The sequence below is a fragment of the Salmo salar genome, chromosome ssa21 (genome assembly GCF_905237065.1).
Source record: "Salmo salar chromosome ssa21, Ssal_v3.1, whole genome shotgun sequence".
In the NCBI taxonomy this organism is placed as follows: Eukaryota; Metazoa; Chordata; class Actinopteri; order Salmoniformes; family Salmonidae; genus Salmo; species Salmo salar.
This window is the reverse complement of record NC_059462.1, coordinates 9,716,567-9,733,953: the sequence shown is the minus strand read 5'-3', so window position 1 is coordinate 9,733,953 and position 17,387 is coordinate 9,716,567. Positions and strand designations below refer to the sequence as shown.

At 41.9% G+C, this 17,387-nt stretch overlaps 1 protein-coding gene across 5 annotated transcripts in view; it reads left to right on the top strand.

The window, feature by feature from the left end:
• The window catches only part of LOC106581698 (solute carrier family 35 member F5), a 35,406-nt gene extending 27,742 nt beyond the window's left edge, over positions 1 to 7,664 (top strand). For 4 of the 5 annotated variants that reach the window (XM_014163940.2, XM_014163939.2, XM_014163937.2 and 1 more), the window contains 5 exons: positions 2,135 to 2,294; positions 3,010 to 3,100; positions 3,527 to 3,684; positions 4,044 to 4,144; positions 5,102 to 7,664. In XM_014163940.2, coding sequence (XP_014019415.1) covers positions 2,135 to 2,294; positions 3,010 to 3,100; positions 3,527 to 3,684; positions 4,044 to 4,125 — 491 coding nt within the window. In that variant the 3' untranslated portion in view covers positions 4,126 to 4,144; positions 5,102 to 7,664. Of the gene's footprint in view, positions 1 to 2,134; positions 2,295 to 3,009; positions 3,101 to 3,526; positions 3,685 to 4,043; positions 4,145 to 5,101 lie in introns of those variants that run through there. The other variant, XR_006761166.1, reaches the window with a different exon arrangement.
• Positions 7,665 to 17,387: the final 9,723 nt, after the last annotated feature.

Here is a 17,387-nt window from a genome sequence, read left to right as displayed (position 1 = left end):
ATTTTACATAAACTTAGACCTGATCTGTTGTTATTGTCTTAGAATAGAGTTTACTTGGTGTTTTCTTCCCCTATAATCAAAAGACGCAGTGTACAAAACATTATGAACACCTTTCTAATATTGAGTTGCACCCACTTGCCCTCAGAACAGCCTCAATTCGTCGGGGACAAGGTGTCGAAAGCGTTCAACAGGGATGCTGGCCCATGTTGACTCCAATGCTTCCCACAGTTGTGTCAAGTTGACTGGTCCACCACCCAAAGAACAACCATTCTTGATATACACAGGAAACTGTTGAGCGTGAATAACCCAGCAGTGTTGCAGTTCTTGACACACTCAAACCGGTATGCCAAGCACCTACTACCATACCCTGTTCAAAGGCACATAAATATTTTGTCTTGCCAATTCACCCTCTGAATGGCACACGTACACAATCCATGTCTCAAAGCTTTAAAATCCTTCTTTAACCTGTCTCCTCCCCTTCATCTACACTGATTTTTCTGGATTTAACAGGTGACATCAATAGGAGATCATAGCTTTCACCTGGATTCACCTGGTCAGTCTGTCATGGAAAAAGCAGGTGTTCCTAATGCTTTTTTCACATTTTGTTACGTTGCAGCCTTATTGTAGAATGGATTAAATCATTTTTTTCTCCTTTATCAATCTCCACACAATGCCCCATAATGACAAAGCAAAAACAGGTTTTTAGAATTTTTTGCAAATGTATTAAAAATAAAGAACTGATTTCACGTTTACAAAAGTATTCAGAATCTTTACTCAGTACTTTGTTGAAGCACCTTTGGCAGCGTGTGTTTGGGGAGTTTCTCCCATTCTTCTCTGCAGATTCTCTCATTCTCTGTCAGGTTGGATGGGGAGAGTCGCTGCACAGCTATTTTCAGGCCTCTCCAGAGATGTTGGATCGGTTTCAAGTCCGATCTCTGGCTGGGCCACTCAAGGACCTTCAGAAACTTTTCCTGAAGCCACTCCTGCGTTATCTTGGCTGTGTGCTTAGGGTTGTTGTCCTGTTGGAAGGTGAACCTTCGCCCCCAGTTTGAGGTTCTGAGAGCTCTGGAGCAGGTTTTCATCAAGTATCTCTCAGTACTTTGCTCCGTTCATCTTTCCCTCGATCCTGACTGTCCCTGCCGCTGAAAAACATTCCCACAGCATGGTGCTGCCACTCATGCTTCACCGTGGGGATGGTGCCAGGTTTCCTCCAGACATGACGCTTGGCATTCAGGCCAAAGAGTTTAATCTTGGTTTCATCAGACCAGAAAATCTTGTTTCTCATGGTCTGAGAGACCTTTAGGTGTGTTTTGGGAAACTTCAAGTGGCCTGTCGTGCCTTTTACTGAGGAGTGGCTACCGTCTGGCCACTCTACCATAAAGTCCTGATTGATGGAGTGCTGCAAAGATGGTTGTCTGTCCTTCTGGAAGGTTCTCCCATCTCAGCAGAGGAACTCTGGAGCTCTGTCCTTCAATGCTGCAGAATTTTTGGTACGCTTCCCCAGTTCTGTGCTTTGACACTATCCTGTCTTGTTCTCTGGACAATTCCTTCAACCTCATGGCTTGGTTTATGCTGTGACAGGCACTGTCAACTGTGGGACCTTTTATAGACAGTTGTGTGCCTTTCCAAATCGTGTCCAATCAATTGAATTTACCACAGGTGGACTCCAATCAAGTTGTAGAAACATCAAGGATGATCAATGGAAACAGGATGCACTTTATACATTTGCTAAAATTTCAAAAAACTGTTTTTGCTTTGTCATTATGGGGTATTGTGTGTAGATAGGTTATTCTAACATTTTATTAAATAGTCAAACAAAGTATGGAAAAAGTCAAGGGGTCTGAATTCTTTCCGAATGCGTTGTACCTCCAACTCAATGTGATGTTTTTTTAAATTGAAACATCTTTAATTAGGGTGAAATTTGAACAATAAAAAAAAAAGAGATTGATGGAGTTAATCGCACAGAGAAGCATGTGATTAACTAGATACTTTAAGAGAATCCTTTGACAGCCCTAATTGTAATATTGAATGTTAGTAATTTTGAACTTGTAACATTTTTACCTGCGAATAGTGCTAAATGTCAATAACATAAGTAGTAATGTAGTTGTTATTTTCTGTTATCTGTGTCTCTTAGGGTTTGTGGGTTTGTTCAACCTGCTCCTCCTGTGGCCAGGGTTCCTTGTGCTTCACTACACAGGTTTCGAGGCCTTTGAGCTGCCCAGCAAGCTAGTGTGGACCTACATCCTCATCAACGGCCTCATCGGTACCGTGCTCTCCGAGTTCCTCTGGCTCTGGTGCGTGTCGGTTGATGGATGGATTGAACGGCCACATATTATGTGTACTACACCTTGTCCGCTCTGCTATTCACACTGTGTGGAAACACACACTGTTCAAAAACCTGTTTCTTTAATCCAAACTTGATATTTGTGTGCGTAAATTGGACTTGCGTGTAAATCATGCATTGATTTCAATGGGAGATTTTCACGACGATTCGAGTTAACCGGAGAGATGTCAAGTTAAGATTCGGCCCTATGCCTATAGGGCAGGGGTATTCAACCGGGGGTCGCTGCCCACAAGAGAGCCCTTGGGGCCCCCCATTTGGAGCCTATTACACTCACTAGAGTATTTCACATAGGCTTTGTTTAACCAGCTAAACAGCTGCTCTTAGCGAAAATGTGTTTGGAGTTACCTTTCTGTTAGAGGCTGTTAGAGTTTACACTTCTTTTGATTATAATGTGGGGACTGGAGGTCAAAATTATCTACCAAATCTGTTCATTTCACCTGATAAGACAAGACGCGGAATGTTTTATTTTTGCTAATGTGTGTTGTTCGCCGGTGTGCCTGGGAAGGGGTCCCTGGCCAAGAAAAGGTTGAAGACTCCTGCTATAGGATGATATGCAGAGTTGTGCCCGAGTGATAAACATTTCATTTATTGCTTAAGGCTATCATTTTGCATTTGATTGCATTGCTTGTGTTCTTTATAATGTTGTGTGTTACTTCTTTCCTTAGGGGCTGCTTTCTCACCTCCTCCCTAATAGGCACACTGGCCCTCAGCCTCACTATCCCACTCTCCATCATAGCAGACATATGCATGCAGAAGGTAAGAGGGGGCACTATTATTGCCGGACGCACATGTTGCCGTCACACTCTTTAGCATGACTGGTCTACCAAAGGTGTTGTGTAAAAATGGTTCATTGGTCTAATAGCGTAATTCTGTTTTGTGAGAGGGTATCATCTAGCGATGTGATGAGAGAGCTTTGTCTGTATATGCTAAGTTTCAAATTAGCATATATTTTTGTGTGGCAATTGTTTAAAAAGTTGAGATGTCAAAACAATGCACTACTCTTCTATGAATCAGTCCTGAGATGGTTGGGATTGTTATACGTGTAGCTATTCTTAAAAGCGTAAGTTCATTGCAAGTATTGGATAATGTTTCTGACCCATTGTTAGGCAGCTGGCCCTCCCATCTATAAATGTGCTATTTAAGCAGCTATCACATTCGGCACTGCTATGTTTCTGTCCCCAGGTGCGTTTCTCCTGGCTGTTTTTCGCTGGAGCGGTTCCCGTATTCCTCTCCTTCTTCATCGCCACTCTGTTATGTCACTACAACAACTGGGACCCTGTTATGGTGGCGCTACGAAGAGTGTTTGCCTTCATATGCCGCTCGAAACACCGGATTCAAAGGTACTAGGGAAACCACTTGCTACTCTTTGTATTGTGCTGTTAACTTGGCCGATGCTTTGCAAGGTTTTACTTTCACAATAATTGTAAACACGCACATTCATGTACGCACACACACAGAATCACTCTTATATTATCCAAATCTTTGTTATAAAGTCTCTTCCCTGACATTGAATCAAGGACAATGGATAGCGTTGGTTACTTTTAGGGTTGTGGAGTTCGTTGTATTTCAATTTGTTTGCCTTTATGACGTTAATTTATTTGCATTATTGTGATGGCCCTCAATTTTAAACGGAAAGCTAGTTGTTCCCATTCAGATAGTGATTATAATCATGTTGATCATGATAATCCTCTTCCGTCAGATTGCCAGAAGACTGCGAACAGTGTGAAAGCCTTATTCCCTTACACACTGTCTCCCATGACAATGAAAGCTTCTGCTCGTGATGCACCAGCCAATCACAAGGTAAGGAGACATCCAACTTCCTGTTTTTTTTACGTCCTGTTACAATCTGAGGTTACCTGTGAAATAATAATGAATGTTTTACATTTTTTTTACTTAGTTACAAACTAGTGTTTCCAATCAAGTAGTATACAGGGAATGGCCAATTTACAGTATTGAGGAATAGCTGCATAAGAGACACAAACATTATCTATTTTTGTCCAATGCTATTTGCCACATCATCAGGAAAACACTGGATTAACTCGCTTCTTATAATCACAACTTGTTTGTCTTTGAGCATCTGTTATGCATTTATCTAGGCCTACTTTATTAAATGTTTATACATAGTGTCGAGTGAGAGAGGTAGGACATGACGTAGAGGATGTTCATAATGTAAATATTTTAGGTTAGACCATCGCCCACCCACTCCAAGGAATCTGGATTTTACCATGAAAGAAATATATATAATTTGTTTTCCCTGTTATTGGTTTTCGATACATTGTAAATGAAGACATGGTGTCTCATAGATGTGCCATTGGTGAATGCTGTATTAGAGCTACCCAAGGATATTGAGTACTTATTCCTATCCTATTCTAAGGTTCCAGGATTTGTCTGTTAAGTACCCTCCTAGTATTCTGCTGGATTTATGCTGATGATGATGTAGCTAGGTTTTTATCAAAGAAACCAGCTGAAGGCTGTCAGTGGTTTCCATAGCAAAAATTATGACTTGATCAAAATGTAGGAGTACATCCATTTGTACCCTCCTTGGGGCATCAAACAGCCCAACCACCGGCAAGATGAAAAATGTGATCATTTGAGTGAACAACAGGCACATGAAATGCATGTCTCTCATCTCGCCCATTTTATAACAGAGTAAAAGTCCATTACAGAAAAATGTGCAGTGCATTGGTGAGTCTGTTTATATTGGCCTCCAATAGAGAACTAGGTGTACTCCTCAAATTTGTGTCTTTCTCTCACCAGATGTTGAATACAGCGCAGAGCAGTGCGCTGAAGGTGAAGTGACAATCTCAAAACGACCAAACAGAGACCTTTCCCCCAGTGCCTCTCATTCAACCTATATATTCTCTGCAGTGTGGAGATGACCGATCCATCTCTACAAGATGAACTCTTTTTTTCCTTTGTACAACGTTGACGCAACTCGTCGTCGACTGAGATTGTGTGTGTTTTATTATGTCGGATTTCGTTGTGTAAAAAGAAAAACTTTATGGTACTGAAAGTGCCAGCCATTTATCAATGGCTCAAATTGTCATGTGGCCTCTTGAAATGGTACAAGTTTAAATAATGGGACAGAGGCTTCAGTCAGGCCATAAGGAGAAAAGCAAGGTTGCTTCTCTTGTGGCAGTGATTTGAACCAATAAAAGGGTATTGTCTTTGTTGCGAGGAGAAAAGTGCTCTGATTGGCTAATGTAGATGTATCCTCTTGTTGGTTTTCTATAGCCTCACTGCTTGTTCACAGGTGTGGGTTTGGAGGAGGCACAATTCAGACCTGTTAATCTAGAAATAGTATGGGTGGAAAAAGTTGGTCATGTACTTCATTATCAGGCTGTTTAGGTGATTTACGAATCTGATTTACAGATCTGTCCATACTCATAAATGGTCTCAGTGTAGGAGTATTGATATAGGATTTGTTTAGCCTTTTAGATCATAATGACTATGATTATATGGACACAGAGGACCTGCACTATATCAACACTTTTTTTAATACAGGCCCATTTGTGCAGTGCCTGCTCAGAATCACAGTGAACAAGCAGTATCTGAAGTTTGAGATTAGAAGAGAGCTGAGCACAGCTGTTGACTACCGCCTTTGATTTCTCCCCCATACTCTACATCCCTCCATCTCTGCCCCTGGCTGCCAGGCAATGCTGGATCATGAAGGAAATCTGTGATGACGTTTGTATGCGTTTTAATGTGAACTAAGACTAACCCCTCAACTAAACTAAGCTGCAATACAAAAGTTATAATGCTGCTGCCTTTTCAACTGAAAACAGTTGCCGTCTCCAGACAGGTGTAAATACTGTACTACGCCATGAAATGCAAATAAATTGTTACTTTAGTTTGTATTTCACATAATGACCCTTCTCTACAAATAATAGCTTAGATGTTCTCAGATGTTTTACTCCACTTGTTTTTGTAAATCTTAACTATGTAATGACACTAAGAAAGGTGGCATGGATTTAAGACAGACCAAGTAAATAGATGTTGCAGTATGTTTAACAAAAGCACTATTTACCATCCAATTAAGTTCCCTTAGTCTTAACAGAGACCATTACCTAATAATTATCTGTTATATCATTTCTACCACTCCTCGGTGGGCATTAGGAGCCATGAATGGAGACTTGATCTGATTTGATTATCTTTCAACAATTATGTTAATAGTAAAATTTATGCCATGATAATGTTTGTATGTCCAACAATTGTATTTTAGACACATTTTGTTTGATCAGCACATACAATGCAAATCAATCACCCACTCACTCTTATTCTGCTGCTGGTTTAATTTGATGAGGAAAATCATATATATATATATTTTTTTTTCCCTCTGTAACCCTTGATGTACACCATGACAAGGAGCATGTTATCAATATTTTTCCATCAGCTGTCAACCTGTGTACAGAACTTTATGGAGTGTTTGCCCAGTGCTCGGTGTGGATAGGACACATTTTATGACTGGCGATAACTGCAGGAAGTAATTACTTGCCCTGTAAACTGTAAAAAAGTTCAGCCCCTCGAGCCATCTTTAACTTTGTCTAACTCACAGTTTTTACTTTCACATTGTCAACAAAAAAAGAGATACCTTAGCGAATAGCTTTTATCACCATCAGCTATGATTAATGCACAAAGGAAGTCAGCTGTGAGATGTATTTGGTTGTTTAATTCATGGGGTTCCTGTAGTCTATTTATATTTGCAAAATAAAAACAGGAACTCTGAAACTGTACATCCTATGAAAATTGGTAAGCTAAAATGTTGATATGAAACAAATGATCATATGCCCCATATCATCCATTTATGGAGTTTCTTATTGATGGGCAGGGTGCCAGATACATAAGTGCATTGTTTGTAATTTTTTCAAAACTCATGTTTTTAAAATGTGTGCGTTTTCAAAAATGCAAAAAAAAATTCAATGATGCTTACGGAATGTGCGTATATCGTATGAAGGTTTTTTATTTTTTTCTCAGGTACTTTATTTTCCTTTGTCCAATCAGATTTTGTTTTGATAATGTCCCTTCCTTTATTAATGAATCTTTTTAAAAGATGTATACTGATTTATAAAAGTGTGATTATCATAGTTTACTGTATCATCACAAGCTCTTTTAATGGAAAGATTCACCCATTTTAAATGTTATATCGTTTTTGTGCATGTCTGAGCGATGTTCTATTTATTCCTGGGATCATGCACAAAAACAATGTAAAAAAAAAAAAAAAAAATGGGTGAAGGTGAATCTTTCCTTAGTCTTTGTTGTTCCGTAAGTCCTTTTTCAATGTTATGCTGCACTATTAAAACTATGTGAAGATGTATTTTCATTCTTGTCTCTGCCATAATTGTCTTTTCAATGTAGGCATGACGCCAGTGCTATTTTTTCAAATCAGATTGTAAGAATCATGTCTTAATAGTGATTTTTGTCCTGGTATCCCCACCTTCTCCCTAAATGAAGACACTTATTTTTGCCATTATCATTTACTATTGTGATCTTAAAATATAAACCTATTTAAATAAAATCACAAATTTGACTGGTCAAAAGCTGAAAATGCTAAGAAATTCAAATGAGCATCACATCCTGAAATTCACATATGCACTAGGAAGGTTTTCCAGCAGCTTTGACAACTGCTAAATTACTGTAGTTACATTGGTCAACTGTGCTTCAAACAACATGTACTCACTACATGGCAGGTTGCTTAGGATTTGTTAGCCACAGTTTGTGTTGTGTGTGTTGGTTCACACTTTTCAATTTTGTGTGTGAGGTGTTCTGTATCTGTTATTGGACACAGGGCGGCCTACAAAAGACCCAAGGCTCAACTCAGGACGAGTGTTGTACGCAAGATAGTCATAGCGAGCTAACTTTGGTCAACTCTGACTTTAACTCGGGATAGCTGGTGACACCAGTGGTTTACCTTTAATACATTTTTATATGGCAACGAATCCTTCAGAATTAACCTGCTCCGCGGCAGGCTAACCCCATTTACCCTGAAAGAAGTGTCTGAGCCACGAGTTGAGGACCAGATTCCCCCTGTCTCTCAATGATTGCGTCATCATCCCCTTCATGAGGAAGACGACTCATCTTAGAAAAGCCTGCAGAACTCCTTGCATCTTGATTCCTTGTTGCTGCCAGGGCAATTTAACACTAGAATTAGATGTGTTGAATGAGAGGTGCAGATGTTTTGACTGAATTAAGAAATTGTTGTGGTTGTAATTTGGGGTGGCAGGTGGCCTAGTGGTTAGAGCGTTGGGCCAGTAACCGAAAGGTTGCTAGAACGAATCCCTGAACAAGGCAGTTAACCCACTGTTCCTAGGCTGTCATTGTAAATAAGAATATGTTCTTTACTGACTTGCCTAGTTAAATAAAAAATAATGTTGAAAGTTGTAACTTGTTTATTTTATCTTTGTTAGAGTGATCATTTTATAGTTGTATTGCTCTGCTTGGGCACCTTTGATAATGAGACCCTAGTCTTTCTCCGGACTAAATAAATAAAATACAATTATTTGGTATTAATCAAATTTATTTATATAGGCCTTCTTACATCAGCTGATATATCAAAGTGCTGTACAGAAACCCAGCCTAAAACCCCAAACAGGAAGCAATGCAGGTGTAGAAGCACGGTGGCTAGGAAAAACTTCCAAGAAAGGCCAAAACCTAGGAAGAAACCTAGAGAGGAACCAGGCTATGAGGGGTGGCCAGTCCTCTTCTGGCTGTGCCGGGTGTAGATTATAACAGAACATGGCCAAGATGTTCAAATGTTCATAAATGACCAGCATGGTCAAATAATAATAATCACAGTAGTTGTCGAGGGTGCAACAAGTCAGCACCTCAGGAGTAAATGTCAGTTGGCTTTTCATAGCCGATCATTGAGAGTATCTCTACTGCTCCTGCTGTCTCTAGAGAGTTGAAAACAGCAGGTCTGGGACAGGTAGCACGTCCGGTGAACAGGTCAGGGTTCCATAGCCACAGGCAGAACAGTTGAAACTGGAGCAGCAGCACGACCAGGTGAACTGGGGACAGCAAGGCGTCATCATGCCAGATAGTCCTGAGGCATGGTCCTAGGGCTCAGGTCCTTCGAGAGAAAGAAACAGGACACCAGATAAGACAGGAGAAATACTCCAGATATAACAGACTGACCTTAGCCCCCTGACACATAAACTACTGCAGCATAAATACTGGAGGCTGAGACAGGAGGGGTCAGGAGACACTGTGGCCCCATCTGATGATACCCCCGGACAGGGCCAAACAGGCAGGATATAACCCCACCCACTTTGCCAAAGCACAACCCCCACACCACTAGAGGGATATCTTCAACCACCAACTTACCATCCTGAGACAAGGCCGAGTATAGCCCACAAAGATCTCCGCCACGGCACAACCCAAGGGGGGGCGCCAACCATCAAAAACATATTTTTTTATTAACCTCTATGGGCTAGGTGGGACGCTTGCGTCCCACCTACTCAACAGCCAGTGTAATCCCGTGGCGCGTTATTCAAATTCCTCAAAAATGCAAAAACGTCAATTTTTCAAACATATGACTATTTTACACCATTTTAAAGATAAGACTCTCGTTAATCTAACCACACTGTCCGATTTCAAAAAGGCTTTACAACGAAAGCAAAACATTAGATTATGTCAGCAGAATACCCAGCCAGAAATAATCAGTCACCCATTTTTCAAGCTAGCATATAATGTCACATAAACCCAAACCACAGCTAAATGTCGCACTAACCTTTGATGATCTTCATCAGATGACAACCCTAGGACATTATGTTATACAATACATGCATGTTTTGTTCAATCAAGTTCATATTTATATCAAAAACCAGCTTTTTACATTAGCATGTGACTAGCATGTGACTAGCATTCCCACCGAACACTGCCGGTGAATTTACTAAATTACTCACGATAAACGTTCACAAAAAGCATAACAATTATTTTAAGAATTATAGATACAGAACTCCTCTATGCACTCGATATGTCCGATTTTAAAATAGCTTTTCGGTGAAAGCACATTTTGCAATATTCTCAGTAGATAGCCCGGCATCACAGGGCTAGCTATTTAGACACCCAGCAAGTTTAGCACTCATCAAAGTCAGATTTACTATAAGAAAAATGTTATTACCTTTGCTGTCTTCGTCAGAATGCACTCCCAGGACTTCTACTTCAATAACAAATGTTGGTTTGGTTCAAAATAATCCATAGTTATATCCAAACAGCGGCGTTTTGTTCGTGCGTTCAAGACACTATCCGAAAGGGTAAATAAGGGTGACGAGCATGGCGCATTTCGTGACCTTTTTTTTAAAAATATTCCATTACCGTACTTCGAAGCATGTCAACCGCTGTTTAAAATCCTTTTTTATGCCATTTTTCTCATAAAAAAGCAATAATATTCCGACCGGGAATCTGCGTTTAGGTAAACAGACGAAAGAAAATAAAGCATTCGGTCGACTCGGGCACGCGCCTAAGCCCATAGTACTATTATCGGCCACTTGCCAAAAGCGATAATGTGTTTCAGCCAGAGCCTGCCTCGATATCGTTCAGCTTTTTCCCGGGCTCTGAGAGCCTATGGGAGCCGTAGGAAATGTCACGTTATTGCAAAGATCCTCAGTCTTCAATAAAAAGAGCCAAGATGAAACACAATTTGTCAGACAGGCCACTTCTCAGGTTTTGGCCTGCCATATGAGTTCTGTTATACTCACAGACACCATTCAAACAGTTTTAGAAACTTTAGGGTGTTTTCTATCCAAAGCCAATAATTATATGCATATTCTAGTTACTGGGCAGGAGTAGTAACCAGATTAAATCGGGTACGTTTTTTATCCGGCTGTGTAAATACTGCCCCCTATCCCCAACAGGTTAACAGTAATATTAAAATGCCTATCAAATCCAAATCAAAGTTTATTTGTCACGTGCGCTGAATACAACAGGTGTAGACCTTACAGTGAAATGCTTACTTACAGGCTCTAACCAATAGTGCAAAAAAGGTGAACAATAGGTAGGTAAAGAAATAAAACAAAAGTAAAAAGACAGGCTATATACAGTAGCGAGGCTATAAAAGTAGCGAGACTACATACAGACACCGGTTAGTCAGGCTGATTGAGGTAGTATGTACATGTACATGTAGATATGGTTAAAGTGACTATGCATATATGATGAACAGAGAATAGCAGTAGCGTAAAAGAGGGGGTTGGCGGGTGGTGGGTGGGACACAATGCAGATAGCCCGGTTAGCCAATTTGCGGGAGCACTGGTTGGTCGGCCCAATTGAGGTAGTATGTACATGAATGTATAGTTAAAGTATAGTTAAAGTGACTATGCATATATGCATATATGATAAACAGAGAGTAGCAGCAGCAGCGTAAAAAGAGGGGTTGGTTGGGGGGGCACACAAAGCAAATAGTCTGGGTAGCCATGTGATTACCTGTTCAAGAGTCTTATGGCTTGGGGGTAAAAACTGTTGAGAAGCCTTTTTGTCCTAGACTTGGCACTCTGGTACCGCTTACCATGCGGTAGTGGAGAGAACAGTCTATGACTAGGGTGGCTGGGGTCTTTGAAAATTTTTAGGGCCTGCCTCTGACACCGCCTGGTGTAGAGCTCCTGGATGGCAGGCAGCTTAGCCCCAGTGATGTACTGGGCCGTACACACTACCCTCTGTAGTGCCTTGCGGTCAGAGGCCGAGCAGTTGCCATACCAGGCAGTGATGCAACCAGTCAGGATGCTCTCAATGTTGCAGCTGTAGAACCTTTTGAGTATCTCAGGACCCATGCCAAATCTTTTTAGTTTCCTGAGGGGGAATAGGCTTTGTCGTGCCCTCTTCACGACTGTCTTGGTGTGTTTGGACCATTCTAGTTTGTTGGTGATGTGGACACCAAGGAACTTGAAGCTCTCAACCTGCTCCACTACAGCCTTGTCGATGAGAATGGGGGCGTGCTCGGTCCTCCTTTTTTTGTAGTCCACAATAATCTCCTTAGTCTTGGTTACGTTGAGGGATAGGTTGTTATTCTGGCACCACCCGGCCAGGTCTCTGACCTCCTCCCTATAGGCTGTTTTGTCGTTGTTGGTGATCAGGCCTACCACTGTTGTGTCATCTGCAAACTTAATGATGGTGTTGGAGTTGTGCCTGGCCATGCAGTCGTGGGTGAACAGGGAGTACAGGAGGGGACTGAGCACGCACCCCTGGGGAGCTCCAGTGTTGAAGATCAGCATGGCAGATGTGTTGCTGCCTACCCTCACCACCTGGGGGTGGCCCGTCAGGAAGTCCAGGATCCAGTTGCAAAGGGAGGTGTTTAGTCCCAGGATCCTTAGCTTAGTGATGAGCTTTGAGGGCACTATGGTGTTGAACGCTGAGCTGTAGTCAATGAATAGCATTCTCACGTAAGTGTTTGTTTTGTCCAGGTGGGAAAGGGCAGTGTGGAGTGCAATAAAGATTGCATCATCTGTGGAACTGTTTGGGCAGTATGCAAATTGGAGTGGGTCTAGTGTTTCTGGGATAATGGTGTTGATGTGAGCCATTACCAGCCCTTCAAAGCACTTCATGGCTACAGACGTGAGTGCTACGGGTCTGTAGTCATTTAGGCAGGCTGCCTTTGCATTCTTGGGCACAGGGACTATGGTGGTCTGCTTAAAACATGTTGGTATTACAGACTTAATCAGGGACATGTTGAAAATATCAGTGAAGACACCTGCCAGTTGGTCAGCACATGCCCGGAGCACACGTCCTGGTAATCCGTCTGGCCCTGCAGCCTTGTCTATGTTGACCTGTTTAAAGGTCTTACTCACGTCGGCTACGGAGAGCGTGATCACACAGTCGCCTGGAACAGCTGATGCTCTCATGCATGCCTCAGTGTTGCTTGCCTCGAAGCGAGCATAGAAGTGAATTAGCTCGTCTGGTAGGCTCGTGTCACTGGGCAGCTCGCGGCAGTGCTTCCCTTTGTAGTCTGTAATAGTTTGCAAGCCCTGCCACATGAGACGAGTGTCGGAGCCGGTGTAGTATGATTCAATCTTAGCCCTGTATTGACGCTTTGCCTTTTTGATGGTTCGTCACAGGGCATAGCAGGATTTCTTGTAAGCTTCCGGGTTAGAGTCCCGCACCTTGAAAGCGGCAGCTCTACCCTTTAGCTCAATGTGAATGTTGCCTGTAATCCATGACTTCTGGTTGGGGTATGTACGTACAGTCACTGTGGGGACGACGTTCTCGATGCACTTATTGATAAAGCCAGTGACTAATGTCGTGTACTCCTCAATGCCATCGGAAGAATCCCGGAACATGTTCCAGTCTGTGATACCAAAACAGTCCTGTAGTTTAGCATCTGCTTCATCTGACCACTTTTTTATAGACCGAGTCACTGGTGCTTCCTGCTTTAATTTTAGCTTGTAAGCAGGAATCAGGAGGATAGAGTTGTGGTCGGATTTACCAAATGGAGGGCGAGGGAGAGCTTTGTACGCATCTCTGTGTGTGGAGTACAGGTGATCTAGAATTTTTTCCTTCTGGTTGCACATTTAACATGTTGATGGAAATTTGGTAGAACTGATTTAAGTTTCCCTGCATTAAAGTCTCCGGCCACTAGGAGGGCCGCCTCTGGGTGAGTGGTTTCCTGTTTGCTTATTTCCTTATACAGCTGACTGAGTGCGGTCTTAGTGCCAGCATCTGTCTGTGGTGGAAAATAAACAGCCATGAAAAGTATAGCTGAAAACTCTCTAGGCAAGTCGTGTGGCCTGCAATTTATCACAATATACTCTACTTCAGGCGAGCAAAATCTAGAGACTTCCTTAGATTTCGTGCACCAGCTGTTGTTTACAAATATGCACAGACCGCCCCCCCTCGTCTTACCGGAGTGTGCTGTTCTATCTTGCCGGTGCAGCGTATATCCCGCTAGCTGAATATCCATGTCGTCATTCAGCCACGATTCCGTGAAACATAGGATATTACAGTTTTTGTTGTCCCGTTGGTAGGATATTTGTGATCGTACCACGTCTAGTTTATTGTCCAATGATTGCACGTTGGCGAGTAGTGTTGACGGTAACGGCAGCTTTCCCACTCGCCTTTTTCGGGACCTGACCAGGCATCCGGCTCTTTGTCCTCTGTACCTGCGTCGCTTCCTCTTGCAAATACACATTTAGTATTAACAGCATGCATTTCCAACTTAATGCAGAGTAAAACTTTTGTATGACTTAACGGCCAAGTGCAGTCCCAAAAAATGTGATGTTTTCTATATTCATTTTATTTATTTAACCTTTATTTAACTAGGGAAGTCAGTTAAGAACAAATTCTTATTTACAATGACGGCCTACCCCGGCCAAACCCTAACCCGGACGACGTTGGGCCAATTGTGGGACTCCCAATCATGGCCGGTTATGATACAGCCTGGAATCGAACCAGGGCCTGTAGTGACGCCTATAGATATATACTTACACACTATGAGGTTGGACTAATACTGGGAAATTGTGAAAATTATGATAATGCCCTGTAAGAGCTGTTTGAAATGACTGCCTGGTGGGATGTAGTTTTGGCCTGCCTGGTGACACCACTTGTTAATAAACCAATAAGAAAGAGAGTTACGGACCTCTCTGCCAACAACAGCTAGTATTCAGTTTTCCCCTCCCCACTCAGACCACTCCCAGACAGTTCTAGCAAAATTGTTGCTTGAGAAATTTCTCTTTGCTAAGAAGTTATTTTATTTTTTACCGTTTTAATTTAAAACAGTCAGTAGGGTACTTAATTGTTACGCAGAAATAATTTGATATTGAGATAAAAAAAGCTGCATTGGACATTTAATAAAAATGTATCGATAGGAATGGGGAAAAAAGTGCTTGTGCATTGATAAAGCACACCAAAGATGGCATTAACGATACGTAATCAGAAGAAAGATGGCGCTTCTAATAGCCTATTTTACGCCATGGGCCTGCTGAATTTGCAAGATAACTCAGCTGTGGTCCTAGAGCATCAGGCAGGGGAGAGGGGGTTAGTGAGAGCATGACTAAGACCACAGTACACCACAAGAACTGGTAGAGAATAATAATGTTGCTGTGGACACTAGATAATCTGGCTATCCAATGGCACCAGCGCGCTCACACACACACACACACACACACACACACACACACACACACACACACACACACACACACACACACACACACACACACACACACACACACACACACACACACACACACACACACACACACACACACACACACACACACACACACACCTGGGTGTTTTACATGGCTGTGATGGTGTAGGCCTATTTATGTTACTTTTCTGAGTCAATTCAGGTAGCATTCAATGTCCTGTGTTCATTTTAACCATGGCAGCCAGCATTACAAATAAAAGATAAAATCCTCTGTCTGTTGATCCTTTCCTCTTAATGTAATTGTCATGTCTGTCAGGCCAATGTTTTCTAAGAAACACAACTTATTTCAAGCACTAGTCGAGTAAAGTCAATAGTGTTGTTCTGGTAACAAGATAATACAAAGAATTCAGGTAAAAAGCACCACACTCACGCTGAAAAAAAGCTGAATGTTCTAACCTCAGTCAGGGCAATGTTTTCAAATAAACAATTTATTTCAAGCACTGGTCAGTAGATAATGCAACAACACCAAGTAGAAAGTGTTCTATTAAAAAGTGGGACTTGTGTCCCTGGCTGCTACTCAAAGATAATGTATCTTACTTATTAGGTCATAGATCAAATTCACTGCAATAAACTTTTCTCAAATATATTAGTAAAACTACACAGAGCAACCGCGGACCACTAGAAAATAAGAGGGTACGTGAAAGCGTGTCAGTCACTTGTAAATTCTACATTGAACAAAAATATGAACGCAACATGTACAGTGTTGGTCCCATGAGCTGAAATAAAAGATCCCATAAATGTTCCATATGCACAATAAAAGGCCACTCTAAAATGTGCAGTTTTGTCACACAACAAGTTTTGAGGGAGCGTGCAATTGGCATGCTGACTGCAGGAATGTCCACCAGAGCTGTTGCCAGAGAATTGAATGTTCATTTCTCTACCTTAAGCCGCCTCCAACATTGTTTTAGAAAATTTGGCAGTACATCCAACTGGCCTCACAACCACAGACCATGTGTATGGCGTCGTGTGGGCGATCAGTTTTCTGATGTTGCTGACAGGTGCATAAAATTGAGCACACAGCCATGCAATCTCCCTAGACAAACATTGGCAGTAGAATGGCCTTACTGAAGAGGTCAGTGACTTTCAATGTGGCACCATCATAGGATGCCACCATTCCAACAAGTCAGTTTGTCAAATTTCTGCCCTGCTAGTGCTGCTCCGGTCACCTGTAAGTACTGTTATTGTGAAGTGGAAACGTCTAGGAGCAACAACGGCTCAGCCGCGAAGTTGTAGGCCACACAAGCTCACAGAATGGGACCGCCAAGTGCTGAAGCATGTAGCCTAAAAAAAATAGTCTATCTTCGGTTGCAACACTCACTACCAAGTTCCAAACTGCCTCTGGAAGCAACTTCAGCACAATAACTGTTCCCTGGTAGCTTCATGGAATGGGTTTCCGTGGCCGAGCAGCCACACACAAGCCTAAGATCACCATATGCAATGCCAAGCGGGCAACTCAATATTAATGCCAATGATTTTGGAATGAGATGTTCAACAAGCAGGTGGCCACATACTTTTGGTCCTTGAAGAGATCCTGAGGCCCATTGTGAGGCCCATTTCTTTCCCCCCCAGTCATGTGAAATCCATAGATTAGTGCCTAATGAATTTATTTCATTTGACTGATTTACTCATATGAACTGTAACTCAGTAATATCTTTGAAGTTGTTGCATGTTGCGTTTATATCTTTGTTCAGTATATTTTAAATGTATGTAAATAAGCCTAAGAATAACGACATGACCTTAGTTGAGTTGTTCTGGCCCGTAGTCTACTCTACATATAGGCTAAAGTGTATTCACCCAAATGGGAGGTGATAATCTTAGGGTAAGTAACACCTCTGTATGACTAAAGAGATGCGTAGTAACCCTTGTCCCGCCCACACACAATCACCCTTTACCTTGAAGTAGAGCCATACT